This window comes from Cnephaeus nilssonii (assembly GCF_951640355.1).
Source record: "Cnephaeus nilssonii genome assembly, chromosome: 3".
NCBI lineage: Eukaryota > Metazoa > Chordata > Mammalia > Chiroptera > Vespertilionidae > Cnephaeus > Cnephaeus nilssonii.
In genome coordinates, this window is record NC_137074.1 from 45,111,073 (window position 1) to 45,126,968 (window position 15,896).

The 15,896-nt window shown below is 40.1% G+C and overlaps 1 protein-coding gene across 1 annotated transcript; it reads right to left on the bottom strand.

The window, feature by feature from the left end:
• Positions 1 to 7,660: 7,660 nt before the first annotated feature.
• On the bottom strand, positions 7,661 to 8,825 carry SST (somatostatin; the record flags this gene model as incomplete). Its single annotated transcript, XM_079763913.1, has 2 exons — positions 7,661 to 7,873; positions 8,688 to 8,825. 2 exons carry the CDS (start codon positions 8,823 to 8,825, stop codon positions 7,661 to 7,663), a joined length of 351 nt encoding a protein of 116 aa, XP_079620039.1.
• Between the last annotated feature and the right edge of the window lie 7,071 nt (positions 8,826 to 15,896).

The window sequence follows — 15,896 nt, forward strand, 5'->3', positions numbered from 1 at the left end:
AGCACTTCTCATTTTCTTTATTATCAACAGTATTTGTAAAGAATCTAGTATAGGCTTATTATATAATGGAGTTTCAAAAACATATAAAGTTTAGTAAAGTATAGTTTTTTTCCTCTAAGAAATTTTATTTTACTGGGAAAATTAAACTAAACATAAATATATAAATAGCTACAGATATAAAAACAAAGGTATAACCATAGGATCATACATGTGTGCATGCGCACATGTATGCACACACACACTATTAAGAATACGAGGTAGAACTAAGCATGTGTATAAGAAAGCATTAGGTTAAAGTAAAGAAAAATCTATCTACTTTTTAAAACTACAGAGAATTTATTGGATTATACACATGAAAAGTTAAGAGGTAAAAATCTTTTTGCTTTTGTTGTTTGGGACAAGCTTAATATTGTACTTCATTGAGGCCACCAAAGCCCCAGCTTCCTTATGTCTCTCCACTCTGCCCTCTGCAGCACAGGTCTTCAGGCTGCACTGGCAGTCTCAACATGGTTGGCAAAACCTTCCATACTTCTCATCCACAATCAGCAAGAAAAAGATATCCCAGCAGTGCCCCCAAGCCACGCAGACGTCCTCAAACTACGGCCCGCGGGCCACATGCGGGTGTTTTTGCTGTTTTGTTTTTTTACTTCAAAATAAGATATGTGCAGTGTGCATAGGAATTTGTTCATAGTTTTTTTTTTAAACTATAGTCCGGCCCTCCAACGGTCTGAGAAACAGTGAACTGGCCCCCTGTTTAAAAAGTTTGAGGACCCCTGTAAGGTTTAGTGTAATTGGCCATGTGCCCAGCCATGAGCCAGTCCCCATAGTCAGGGAATGGGATATTCTGAATGGCTTACTCCATTCCAGTATTAATCCTGGGCTGAAAGTGGAGTCCGTCTCATTCCTACCACATGGCTGAGATGGCACAGATGGGTGTTTTACCAGAAGTAATTCAGGATGTTGCTGTCAAAGAGGGAAAAGGTACCGGAAAAGAAGAACTGAACAGAAAAACAGGAGGAGAAAAAAGGAGAACAGCAGCAACAGTATCAGACATCTGCCCACTATAATGACAAATAGATGACTCATAAAAAAAGTTTTGATAAATCACCTGAGAGAAAGAGCATGAGAACCAGGAAGTTCCAGAAGACTTGGTGAAGGCTCTAGAACTTGAGTGGTCTTACCCTTGAGTACATCATGCTAACCCATGTATGACATCAAATGGAAATGATGAAGAGTTTGGTGGAAAGTCTGGTCAAACCATTGCCTCCCATCCTTCTGTTTAGGTAGTGAGTGGGCAAATGCAAATAGAACAATGAGGAAGAAAGAGGTATTTCTAGTTAAATTTATAAATATTGACTCTCATAATGTGCATTTGGTAATCAAATACATTGTAATGTTGAGATAGCCATTCTAGGGTAGTTTAATGTTTTCTTCATAAAGTGTGCCATCTGACCTTAATGCAGCATGGGAACTGAAAATGTACTTTCATATATTTTTATACAGGAAAGATAGAATTAAACAGCAATTAACTGGGAATGAATTATCCTTCTTCACTGTTTGAACTCTGGTTTAAAAGCCTGCATTTCTTTGAAATACTGTTTATTTTAATGGAATCATTGAATATCTGGATAACAATTTCACCATTTTAATGGACCATATTCCAGAGACATGTGAAGCTAATAGAAATAAGATGACTATTTAATGTGACCTAGAACATTTATCTGAGACCCTAAGAGGTACATCAACATCAGTGGCATAAAAGCCCACTTAATAAAAGTTGGCCTCATTTGTACATTTCAGTGAAAATTCTCAGGTCTCTAAATCTTAGCCTCAGGCCAACTTTTCCCAGGATATTCCTACAAGGCCAATAGATTTGTAATTGCTTCAAGCTAAAAATGCCTATAGCCTAGATTGTAATAAAACCTGTGTGGACGAGATTGAGTGGGAAAAGGAGTGCTTAAAATCAGAAATGATTAACTTTATTCATTTATTTGTTTGTTTATTGATTCATTTAGCAAAACTAAAACAATGATATTGAGCATGCAAAAAGAAAGATTATAAACAGTTCCTTGGCAATAGTGCCCCTAATAAAATTTCAAAATTAAATCCCAATCTCAGAGTTTAAAGCCATTTCTTCTCTGACAATAGCAGAATATTAATAACCATTTGTATGATATATAGAAGAGCTAAGTTATACTCTGGAGCTTTTCTGCTCTTAATTTACTCAGCAAGGTATAATTTCCCATGAACTCACCTTTCCTCCCTAAGATACAGGGAGGAGATTACTGGATTGAAAAGCAGATGACCTGGTTCCAACTCCACCACTCAGCAGGTGGTGACATCTTGGGCAAGTTATTTAATCCCCCTGATTCCAAGCCTAGATTATGTTGTAGAAGTATACGTATACTATGACATTATACTTATTCATACAATTTCCCATGAACTCACCTTTCCTCCCTAAGAAAAGGTGAGTTTTATTTTGTTTATTCCATCCAAAATAAAATTACTTAGACTTCCAAACCATAATTTAAAAAATGAATAAGGAGAATAATTCCAAGGGGAAAAAATATTCTGTACAAACCCCCATTATAACACTTGGTCCTTTTTAATGAATCTTACCTATTAGACCTAGTTCCCTGAAAGCAGAGACTTTATCATACAAACTTTGTTTCCAGTCTCCAGCAAGTCCTTGGCCCTGAGGACATGCTAGGTAATGAGAAATTGAGCACCTGGAATTAAGGCACTCACCGCCACTCAAGAACTAGAGGTGGTCATTGAGGTATCCCTGGTCCTGTGGGTGTGAATCATGACTTCTCTGAAGACCACTACCCAGGAACAACTCCATATCCTTAGTGGGGGAGTCCATCTGCTTGCTGGGACAGCCCCTTTCCCTCCAAGACAGAATCATTCTTTGTTTCTTGGGTCTAATTTAGTAAAGACTGTCCCTCTTGAGTTACTTTTCTTCAATCAATATTTTTACTGTTTCTTTCTAATGTCATACTATAACCATATATTTTGTATCAATTGTCTTATTCTCCCTCAGATGCAGACCATTTGTTTAGTGGAAGGTGAAGTTCCAAGGACAAAATTAGTATTCACATCAGACAAATGAAATACATCAATTATGTAGAAGGGCAGAGTTCAGATGGAGCAAGTGGTAAAATAATAAAAACAACCCTGGGGTAGAAGAGGGGAACTTAGGCTTTGACTAGACTTTGTATCAATTTACTAGGTGTCTTGTGCAGATAACTTCATCTCTCCCTATGCCAGTCTCTGGTAAAATGAATGGTGAGGATGAGATGATGTCTAAGTCCTTTCCCATGTCTGATATTCAGAATTAAAGGTATATTTTGTGTCACCATAAAACAGAAGTATCTTTATAGTGAGAATAGTTTGCTGTAGGGCCAAAAATTGATCCTGCTTGGTGGACAGTTAAGCAAGACCTGTTAGAAAACTTTGTAAGATAAGAAAACTGGACTGATTGAAGCTTCCAAAATGAGCATGATGATCAGATGTTTCAGTGGTTAATAAATCAGACCCAAGGGCTGTTCTGTCTTGTGTCACATCAGTATCACATAAAATAGCACTAATGCCATTCTCCTGTGCCAACTAAAGAATTAAGAATTGTAGTGCTCGCTTCAGCAGCACATATACTAAGAATTAAGAATTGTTGTTGCCTATTAAATAGAGATTTGTTTCACTTGGGACTGCAAGCTCATGAATCATTCATTCATTCTTTAATGAACACTGAGAACCTACTATGTGTAAGACACTGTATGTGATACTGAATCGACAAGACATATTCTTATTCACTGGAAGTTCACAAATACTCTTCTACATATATTCATGCAATTATAAACAGTAGCAAGTGACAAGTAAGCACCATGGAAGAGATGAAGATTAAATACTCAGAAAAGGGAGGTATCCCAAGTGAGGACATAAAGCTAAAATTTTATGGAGCAAGGATCATGTAAAATACATATTGAAGGCTGGGTTACATTTGGACTTATAGGAATGACAAAAAATCACAAAAACAAAGAAAGAGAAGCTACAACGCACAGCACATGTGAGAACAAATAAACACCACTTATCGAACAAAACACCAAGTACTAAGAACATTAAATACATGGTCTCAGTAAATCCTTATAACTCTAAGGAATCGATTCTATTAGCATGCTCATTTTCAGATGGGGAAACTAAGGCTCGGAACAGAAGACACCTTGTTCAAGCTCTCCCATTAAATTAAATAGCAAGTTGTTCAGGATTGCTGAAGCCTGTGATTGTGGCAGAGAAGAAGCCACTAATCACCCGAGAGGTGCAAATCAAAACAACAATGAGGTACCATCTCACACCTGTCAGAATGGCTATCATCAACAAATCAACAAATAATAAGTCTTGGCAAGGATGTGGAGAAAAAGGAACCCTCGTTCACTGCTGGTGGAAATGCAGACTGGTGTAGCCACTATGGAGAACAGTATGGAGTTTCCTCAAAAAACTAAAACTGGAACTCCCATTTGACCCAGAGATCCCACTTCTAGGAATATATCCCAAGAAACTAGAAACACCAATCAGAAAGGTTATATGCACCCCTATGTTCATAGCAGTACAATTTACAATAGCTAATATTTGGAAACAGCCTTAGTGCCCATCAGCAGATGAGCGGATTGAAAAACTGTGGTACATCTACACAATGGAATACTACACTGCTGTAAAAAGGAAGGACCTCCTACCATTTGCAACAGCATGGATGGACCTGGAGAGCATTATGCTAAGCAACATAAGTCAGTCAGAGAAAGATAAATATCACATGATCTCACTCATTTGTGAAATATAATGAACAACACAAACTGATGAACAAAAACAGATCCAGAGACAGAGAAGGATCAATGAGACCATCAAACCTCAGAGGGAAGGCAGGGGAGGGTGGGGGTAAATGGGAGAGATCAACCAAAGGACTTGTATGCATGCATATAAGCATAACCAATGGACACGGACACTAGGGGGGTGAGGGCAGGAGCTGGGGTAGGGTGGGGGGGACAAAGGGGGAATTAGGACACATATGAAATATCTTAATCAATAAAGAAAAAATTAAAAAGATTAGGAATAAGTTGAAAGGTACAAGGAAGAGGGAGAGCAATAGAGAGAGTTAACTAGACAGAGTTTAAATCTTATTTCAAATTTGTTCTTTTGTATCTTGTGACCATGATATTGAGTAATTTGTATGCAAGAAGCTCTCCTATAATATTCTACTCTAACTACAATGGTTTATTCTTTTATAACCCTTAATCTTAAAACTATGATGCTTGTTTATTGTAGAAAATTGTATTTACTCATTCTAAGGTTGTTATAGGAAATTGAACTTTCTATCTAATATTTAACCTGATGAGTATGATGTCAGTGCTCTTGTTTTATTTAAAGCAACTGGCAAGACAAGAATTATAGAGGTTCTTGGCATTTGGGAAAAGTATTTTATTTTATTTAACTTTATTTTTATTATTGACACTATTACAGATGTCCCCATTTTCCCTCCCTTTGCCCACCTCCATCCAACCCCCATGGAAAAAGTATTTTTAAGTTTTTTCTCCTTTGCAGAAGTTATACAAGAAAAAAAATGCTTGTTATAGCAGAAAACATTTTTAAATATTTATTTATTAAATTGTTTGAAGTGACGTTGGTCAACATGAACATATAGGTTTCAGGTGTGGATTTCTATGTTACAAGATCTGTTTGGTGCCCACTGCCCAAAGTCAAATCTTTTCCTGTCACCTTATATTAGTACCCCCTCACCCCAAAAAATATTTTAAAAACACAACGGAGCCCTGGCTGGTGTGGCTCAGTTGTTGGGCATCATCTCATGAACTGAAAGGTTGTGGGGCTCAATTCTTAGTAGGGGGCATGCATGAGGCAGTCAATCACTTTCACATTGATGTTTCTCTCTCTACCTCTCCCTCTCTCTCTAAAAGCCAATAAAAATATTTTTTAAAAAATAAAATAAAAAACACAATGGAGAATTTTTTAATAAAAGGAATAAGTATATATGTGGGCACATGATTATGTAATTCTTGCCAGTTATTCCTATACTACTATTGGGAACTGACAACTAAAGATGACACTAAAAACTTAAACCCTCCTCCCTGTCACTCATACAATCTATGCACTGCTCAGAAAACAATTAAGTTGTGTTCCCTTCTGTGCTTTAATCATAATAATGTGATTCTATGACTCCACTGAGTTGCGTGGTAACCAGATGTACATAAGGCATTTAACACAGACACATCCCCTAAGTGGATACTCATTAATTCCCTCCTGAATGTATTGTAAATAAAAGATGCACTGGAACCTCAAAGGCTGTTCTGTTTTCATAAAGATTAGTAAAGTGGCTTGGGTTGTCTCCTGCTTGATCAGCTGTTCAGGAATTAACTTCAATGAATCAATATTCATGTTAAAAACGTGTATTATTTAACACAAATATTTTCTATGAAATATAAAGTTTCTCTTAGATGTTTATATGCTTCCATTCGTAAGCTCATACTATACAGATTTATACTGAGTTTATGTATTTATATTTGGCTTATTATTCTAGCAGCTATTCAGAAATAGAGGTGATAGCTAAAACACACATCCTCAATGGGATATCTATTTAAGGTCCCTGTGAGTTAAATTAGCTATCTTTTTATCTCTACCTTTTACAGTACCCTTAAGTATATTATAATGCTAATAATAATAGCTAGCATGTACTGAATGTTATTATCGTTTGCATTTTTATTTGACTCTCATTTTGATAAAACCAAAAGAAGACTTGGGATCTCTCCTTCAGTTACTCTGGGATTATTATATTGTGTTCCAATAACTTCAACAGTGTAGCATTCTCTGGATTGACAAACACATATTTTTATTGTAACCCATGGTATTCTAATGCTGGAATTTTACAATAAAAGTGATATGGATCTTACTTTTAGACAGAGGCAATCATTTATCCGTGTTCACTTAGGATTGTCTTTGACAGAGAGGATTGTAATATGTTTTTAAATGTCCAAAGACTGGAAACAAAATTTAAAGCCTGAGAATGTTATTTTAGCTATTTAAGCCAGCTTCTTTCCTCTAAATGGCCTTTTCTTCACAGTTTGTATATATTATATTTTTTACATTTCAGCCTGGTAAATAGTTGGACATTTCAGCCTGCCTACCCATAAATACTAATATTTATTTCCACATGTAATTTTAATTGTATGTAATATGTGATTGATGCTTGTGACAGCCCCTTCCCATAATTATTATTGAATTAAAATTATCATTCATAGAGTTTTCTGAAATTATGTAAGTTTGAAGTCACCCAAACTATGAGGGTTACCATTTAAAACATAACCTTTATTACCACAGGGAATTTTAAATAGTGTGTCTTTGAGAGTTGGAGTGCATAGTTCAAATAACTCAACTGAAATAACAATGGAAGTTAATCATGTATTGTTGAACAGAAAGGTTTACTCAATAAGAAATCAAATTCTTGCTTTTCATAATTTCATCATAATTTTATTTTGTATTTACATTCATCAGTTTCTACTGTGAGGGTCTTTATTAGTATTGGGGGAATTAAGGAAGAGAGATGGGGTTTAAAGGAGAGAAGTCAGAGGTCATATATGGACAACAATTATTAATAGAGCTAACAGGATGTGAAAGTCTTCCAGAAGAAATTCTTGCAGCCAGCTTTGCGTTCTCGGGGTGCCATGGCCGGGTTTGAATTAGTGGATCTCTGCAGCTCCAGCCTCATTTCATCCTGGTCAGCAGCCTGGGACAAATCTTCAGGTTCCAGGGCATCATTCTCTGTCTGGTTGGGTTCAGACAGCAGCTCTGCCAAGAAGTACTTGGCTAGTTCCTGTACAGGTTGGAGGGGAGAGAGATAGAGAGAATGAGCAGGAGGATGAAGAAGAAATGAAAAAGCCTAGTTTGGGAAGCAGATTCAGCTCCACCCAAAACCCAATTTTCACAGTTGTGCACCTCTGTCGCTTAAAATCATTAAGGTTATAAAAATAAGGGTAGTTACTATAATCACCAATTACACAAAGAGGCTTGAAACATCAAATGTTTCTGCAAGTTTTCTGTCTCTGTAAGCTTCAAACATGCATAGAGAGAAATAACAGATCTTTAAAGCAGTTTTGCAAAGATAAATATGTGCCAACAGTTTGTTTAACTCAATTTTCACCTCATGAACTACAAACTTATCACTTTCACTAAGTCACTGTGGGGAATGAGACCTTTCATAATTTTAAACACGTTGTGTTCCGTCTGTAGAATGCCCATTAGCCCTCGGTCCACTGCATGAGAGATGGGTATTGCTTAGGATGGTAGCAGCGTCAGAAATGCACTCTTTCAGCACCTGGGTCAGCGCCTCCCGTTGTCAGCACCAAGGATAGATGCCATCATACCTTCCAGCTCAATTGCCCAGGTCTCGGAATTTTCTTGAATGCAAAGAACTCACCTGTGACAGACTGCGCTGATAAGGGTAAAAGAGGTAAGGGGATTCTGGACTTTGAAAGTTTTCCTAAGAGCTTTGGGAGCTGAGGGACCCAGAAAAGCACCAAAACTCTTCAGGAGCACCTCTTAAATTCACCCAAGGGGACTAGGGCGAGGTTAAGAGAAGGGTAGGGATTCTGGAGAGGGGAAAGAAAACGTCGAGGGAGTCTCCTTACCTGCTTCCCCGCGGCAGCAGCCAGGGATTTCTGCAGAAACTGACGGAGTCGGGGATCCGAGGGCGCGCCAGTGACACTGCCCAAAGCCAGGACGATGGAGAGCGCGGCCAGCGCGCACTGGAGGCGGCAGGACAGCATCTCCGCGGCGCCTGGAAAGCCAAGCTAAAGCGCGGTTGGTCAAACTCTAGGAGCGGATCCGCAGGCTGCAGCGAAAGCTCTGAACCTTGCGGCTCCTAAAGCTGCTTGTGTGCTCTCCACCGTCTCCCCGCTTTTTAAACTCTCTCTCTGACGTCAGACTAGGAGGCGCCCCCAGATCTCACTAGCGCTTTTACGCACAATTAGCCTCGTGAAATCAATCACAGAAGTAAGAGGAGGCTACACAATCCAAAGTCGCTTACTTAAAAAAAAAAAAATCCTGCACACCCACGGGCCCACAGGACTCCACACATGTCATACCATCTACACAGTCTTTGATATTCTACGCACATACACATTCCATAATTTCACTCACACACGTACATGTGCACTCGATTACACACAGAAGCTCAAACACAGCTGAAAAGACAAGTGCACTACTACCCATGGCTGCATACATACAAATGTACCCAGACAACTCTTCTGTCCTTATATACAAACATGTTAGGAGGGCAAAACAAATGCAGAAGTGTATGAGGGTGCCAAGTGGAGATTCAGAATCATTCATCTAAAAATTAATTTAAAAATGGAATTTGGATATTAGAATGACTGGATCATCTCTTTCTCCATTATCTCCATAAAAAGTCTTATAGATTACACTTTAATGGGCTACTTATAAAAGAACTGCACCTTCCCTCTAATGGAAAAATTACCTTAGGCTCACCCTCCATCCCTCTTTCTCAGTAGCTGAGAAACTTCTAGTCTAACTTGTCTTCCTAGTGTGACAAAAAAGAAAAAAGAAAAAAGAAAGAAAAGAAGAGAAAAGGAAAGAAAAGAAAAAAAACACACACGAACAAACAAAAAAATGAGATTAACTTCATTTTGGTGCCTAGAAACTTGAAGATGGAAAACAATCTCAGAAATCATCTATTAAACCTTGGTGTTTGGGTCACTGAACCTAGAAGTGGGCAGTGAAATGCTCTGGAGTCTGGATCACACACTGCACAGTTGGCCAGACCTCCACATTCCAAGGCCAGGGTTCTTTTCACTCGGCTCTGAATTTTCTAACTGATTCCTGGCCAGTAGGAGCAATTTTAGGTGCGGGACCACCCCCAGTCTGGACCTGCAAAAGTCCAGGGATGCCCTGCACATCTGTGACCATTACTATGTGTCTATGTGTGGGGAAAGGATCAGCTGATCTTAGTTAGACCCAGCACCCCCATGTTCCCTACATGCATCAAAGGGAAGTTTAAATGCTGTTTCATATAACTTATTGATCCCCTCGATAAAGTCTAGTATCATAGGGAATGTAGTCAATAATATTGTAAAAAGCATGTGGTGCCGAGGTGAGAGAGGAAGAGACTAGATGGCACCACATGCTTTTTACAATATTATTGACTACATTCCCTATGCTGGACTTTACATCCCTGTGACTGTTTTGTGACTACCAATTTGTACTTCTTAAACCTTTCATCTTTTTTTTTTAAGCCACTAATGCTGTACATCTGAAACTAATATAAAATAATATGGAATATCAACTACAATTGAAAAAATAAAATTAAGGAAAAAAGGCTATTTTGGAATTCTGGTTGTGGTTAAATGTTTGTTGTTCAGATCAGTGTTCTGACAGTTTTTATTTTTATTTTTTCAAAACAATTCCTTATCAAGGAAGGGCTAGATAATGTCCTGGCATGAACTAGGGATCCCTGCAGGCTGACATATCATGACTTTCAAGCTCATAAAAAACTAAAACATATGTGTTTCCAGAAACAAAATGAAGCAAAGAACTTGGCCAATGCTTTCACCAGCCATGCATCATGTATGCATTCTCAATACTCAGACCAAAACCATAATGTTGTTTTGCAAGAGGGGTGGGAGGTGGTGTCCTCAATGGCTTGAATAATTGTCACCATTTCCTTCTGTGTCTGTAAGCCAAAGCAATGGGAGAATGCACAGAATGGCATGCTAGAGCATCCAGGGCTTGGCAAGTCTAGGCAGGGCTAAGCACCAGTGGGGCACTAAAAGTCACTCACATGTGTTGGAATAGTCTGGAAGAGCAATGACTCTGAGGCTGATGATCCCAACCTAGGGAATACATGTTATTTTCTCTTTATATTCTGGAACTTCCTTGGCTCCGACTGGATACTCAGAGTCTAGTTATATCAACCCAACCATCCCAAGGCATCCCCAAATGATCTCACACCTCCTCCACCCAGAACTTGGCCCTAGGCAGCCCCACTGACTAGAGAAGGAAAGTTTTCCTAAAATAGCAGCCAGCCAAGGAGCAAAGAATAGCCCTACTCTCTTGCTCAGTGCTCTGGGATCTCTTCAACCTCCCTCCCTGGACTCCTGCTCCTATCCTTCCAGATCCTTCTCCTCCTCCTCTACTCGTTCTCCTCTCTCCTCTTTCTCCTTTTCCCTAACCTTTCTCTGGATTTCTCTTTCAGAATCTTCCTTATTCAATCCTTCTTTTGTCGTCTCTCCCCATTTCTTGTCCTCATTCCTCTTTGTTGTTCTCCCCTCTCCCCATCATCTTCTGACTTCAGTGTGGTTTCAACTGGCTCTTCCTGCCTTCTTTGCATCACTCATTTCCTTCCTACCCTGCTTAGTCAATACTTGCCTCAGTCCCTGCATCTAGTCTCTTCCTCTCTCACCTCTCTCCTCCTCAGCTGCTTACCACAAGAATTACTCATGATCTCCAGCTATTTAAGTCCTTACTTGGGAACAGTGAGGTCTGGGTTTCTTGCCTCCTGCCCCTGCTGAAGTGAACTAAGGCTGTGGATGACAAGACTTCTGCATTTTGTTTTGTTTTTATAATCCTGGCATTGTTAGGGTCTAAGGACCACTTAAGAGAGAAGTAGCAGGACAAAAGGTGGCATGAATCCTTCCTTAAACCCCCCCATGGCCAAGTTTTGCATAAAAGTTGATTTGGCACAAAGGTACTTCAAACTTCCCCAACCTGACCCCTCTGCAGACAACCCCCAAGATCTCCCTCCCAAGTCCCAATGGTTGAGAGGGGGAGTCGATTTTTGACTCTACTTAGGACCCTACTTCCCAGACCTTAGTCACCAGGAGTCACCATCCCCCATTCTTATGCAGCCCCTTCCCCATGCGCACATCAGGGCATGCTAAACCCCCCTCACAGAAGAGGAAATTGAAATCCTGAGAGCCTAAGTGCCTTGCACAGGGCACACAGGCAGGAAGTAGCAAGATCAGAGGGAGGATGTTCTTCCAGTTTAACACCTTTCACACTCCCCTGACTCAGAGATGCCTGAGACACCTGGCTGAGCAGCCTGCATCCAGGATACAAGTGTCTTTAGAAGGCATCCAGGCCTCCCTCATGTGCAGCTCTTCTGGCCAGGATAGGATTGGCCACCTCCTGTGAAATGTACATTTGGGTGACTACCTCCCTATATGAGTAGAAACTCGTTTTAGTGAGAAACAGTAAAATCTTCTGAGCAGAGTCAGATGCTCAATATTAAGCAATGCAGGGAAGTAGAAAGTGTCTGTACTGGGAGTTGAAAGACCTGGGTTCTAGTTCTGACTCTGCCTCAGCCAGCTGTGGGTCTCCCTCTCTGGGCCTTAGTTTCCTATCTACCAAATCAAAGGCTTGATAGGTATCCTTTGTGGTTTCTTCCAGCCCTGATAATCAAAGAGTTTAAATTTGAGAAAATAAAGGGGCAAACTAGAGTGTATTGTAATATTAAAATGCTGTTTCTTTCTCAAAATGAGGACTCTGTTAGAAAAGCTCTTGGTTCCTGGTTGGGAAAGTATGAAGTGCCTTTATACTAAATCAAATAGCTGGGCCATGGGTGTTTAAGACAATTCATACCTTCCTCACCAGGGCCTGTTTCCAAGGAAGAGGAGGTGGCTTGTGATTGTTATTGGGCACCTATTCTCCAGACTTGTTCAGACAAGAGAAGAATGGTGTTTGGAGCTGGAGTGGTAGCTAGGAAGGAAGTGAGGACTGATTGGGTCTGAAGTTTATTTTGAAAGAGTTGACAGAACATTCTGATGGCTTCTTTGAATATTGACTTAAGAAAATGAGAAAAATTGGTAACATTCTCTAATATGGACTTTTTAGACTTCCTGGACATTTTTGCAAATGGAAAACCTTTTTATTTCCCAATCAGAAGAAAGTAAAAATTACAGGCTGTGGAGAGAACAAACATGGAATAGCGAAAAGAGCCCTGAACTGAATCTCTGAGCCCTAGACTTAAATGCTCAGTTTTCTCCTGTTTGAAATAGGCCTGAACCCTTGCTTTTGTTAAAATATGATTTAAGAGCCATATCAGACAGTGTACGTGAAAGTTCTTGGTAACTCATAAAACACGATAAAAAGAAAAAGGCCTGTTTTTGTTGTTCTGGTGGAGGCAGCCAGCTCAAGCCAATGGGTAAATGTTCAATGAGCCAGCCTTTGGGAGCTGGAATGTCCCTGCTGATGCTCTGAGCTGGCTAGGAAGGCAGGCCTTCCTCATACTGGGGACATATAGGGTGTGATTTGAAGGTCCAGGAAAATCTCTCCCATAGAAGTACAGCAGATGGGTGCTGAAATTTATCAACTAGAAAATAGTCTCTTCTCTTTTATATACTTTTTCTTGGAGATATAGCACATTAAAACTTGGAAGCTATTAACACTTTAGTGTGAATCCACTTGTTGAATTGTCTTCCAGATTTATATCTGGCTAAAGAAAATCTAACATTGACTTAAGTAAAGTTGGGAGCCAGAGATCAATTTGGAGTAAGTGACCCACCCAGTAGGGGGAAGACTTTTTGGTGAATGTTGTTGGGGATGAGGGCAGGCTATGGTGAGCATGTGGACTTCCTGCTGAAGGACAGGAGTCTGACGATACTATAGAGACCTTTCCTTCTACAGCAACTCTACTACTCTGGAGCACAAAATGAAAACTTGTAATCCTCACCCAGTTGGTGTGGCTCAGTGGTTGAGCACCAACCAGTGAACTAGGAGGTCATGGTTCAATTCCAAGCCCACATGCCCGGGTTGTGGACTTGATCCTCAGTAGGAGGTGTGCTCAGATGTGTGTCTTTTGTGCCCCTAGCCAAGACCCTCACAGATTATAGTCCTGTGCCTTAAAAGTCTATATGTCTCATCCATGAGAGATTCACTGAGCAGAAAGCTTATCTCAGCCATGTTTGTATCTTTCTCAGATATCATAAAAACATGAAGCACAAAGTAGTTGCTGAAAAATAATGGTTGGTTGGACACAGACTTCTCTCTTCTTATATGTGAGGTCTCTGGATTCTGTGAGTAGGACACGCATTATATGCTTCTGGTAACAGAGGACTATATCACTTGACCTCTAACCCTAAGTAACTGATATATTTAGGAACACATATCTATTGATCCTTTAGTCATCTCTGAGCTTCAGAAAGAAGAAAAGACCCTAAACATTGCTCAGTGTCATTGTTCCTATGTGCTAACTGAAGTGGTCAGATCAATAAGCTAATATAATCACAGGGAGGACATATCCATCAACCACAGCAATAAGCACATGCCCATAGTGCACAATAGAAGTGAATAACAATGTTAACTCATCTCGTTGTAGTGTTTCACATTTGTTTAAGTGTGTTAATATCAACTGGATAAGGGAATGAAGGCCCCAGGTTATGTAGTAGTGCATAGCTGGGCTGATGTCAGAGCTCTTTCTGCCACTCCAATATTTCCTCTCTCACCAAACATAGGTAAAGAAACTTTGCCCCTAATTCTCTTCGTTTCCCTTTCTCTTTGTGGGTCCATTAGTCTCCCATAGCATCCCACTTGTTTATCTATGACTTCTGCTCAGGGCTCCTCAGTGAAATGAAATTGAGCTGTGCCCTGCCCCACTGTGCCATCCAGAGAACATCTCCCAGGTATCTTTATTTATTTTCCTCCTAAAAACAATAAGGATATTTCCTCATCCAGGGGGAGGACAATCTGCAAGGCCCTGAGGTGGAAGCATGCCTGGTACAATCAAACATCAACAACAAGGCAAGAGAACCAGAACAGATTGGATGAATCAGAGAGGGCTAAGAGATGGGGCCAGCGAAGCAGCCAGAGGCCAGACATAGACCCTTGAAGTCTGTGGTAAGAAAACCATTGAAATGTTTTGAACAAGGAATTGACCTGATTTGTTAAATCTGAGGTGTGAAATCTGAAGTCTTTCATGAGCTTTCCCAGGGCAGCTGGCAGGAGAGAAATTGTCTTGAGCAGCTGGGTCTGGCAAAATAGGGTCACAAACCAATGGCCCTGTCCCATGAACAGTACAGAACAAATGGCAAAGTTCCCGTTCAGGGTGATCCTGAGACCTCCACTTTGAAATGGAATGATAGAGACTATAATCACAGAAATGCCCTGTGAAGATATCCCTACAACTACTTCAATTTCCCTACACTCAAACCTCTGAGGATTAACCTAGACTTCTGGGTCTTAACCCTGGCTCTACACCAGGATTGCCTAGGAAACATTTTAAAAGCATAGGTGACTGGGCCCCAATGCAAAGATTCTGATACATAAGCTTATATCTCCTCTTCTCTCCTCCTTTATCTTATCCTCATCATCTCTCTCACATTTCCTTTCATTTTCTGGCTCATGTTTTTTCTTATTTAAGCCCAACTCTCCTTTTTTTTTTCCCCCATTCCACCCTTGACTTGAGCACAATGGGCTTAATTCTGCTACACTGCCTCTCCTGATGTTACCCCGAGAGTTGAGGGCAGAGATAGGACTGAGGCCAGCATGGGACCTATCCACAGACCAGAGCCTTCAAAATCATCGAGTCTCACCCATCCAGTTACATTTGGGAAAACTGAAGTCAAGAGAAGGGAAGGTATTCAAGGAACTTTACAGCACACTTTTCACAGAAAGAATAAACACAACTGAGAAAATCAGAGACTCTTCATATATTCTTTCCCTGGCGCAAGTGCACTGTGAAGTTCCTTGAATTTCTTCTAGCCAAGTGGTTGATATCATGTAACAAGATGGTCCTGTCCAGTCCTCTATATACCTGACAATTAGCTTGCAGCAAAACCCCACTCCCTGACGAAAGCTTTGGGGATTAACACGCTTCCTGTCTCCAT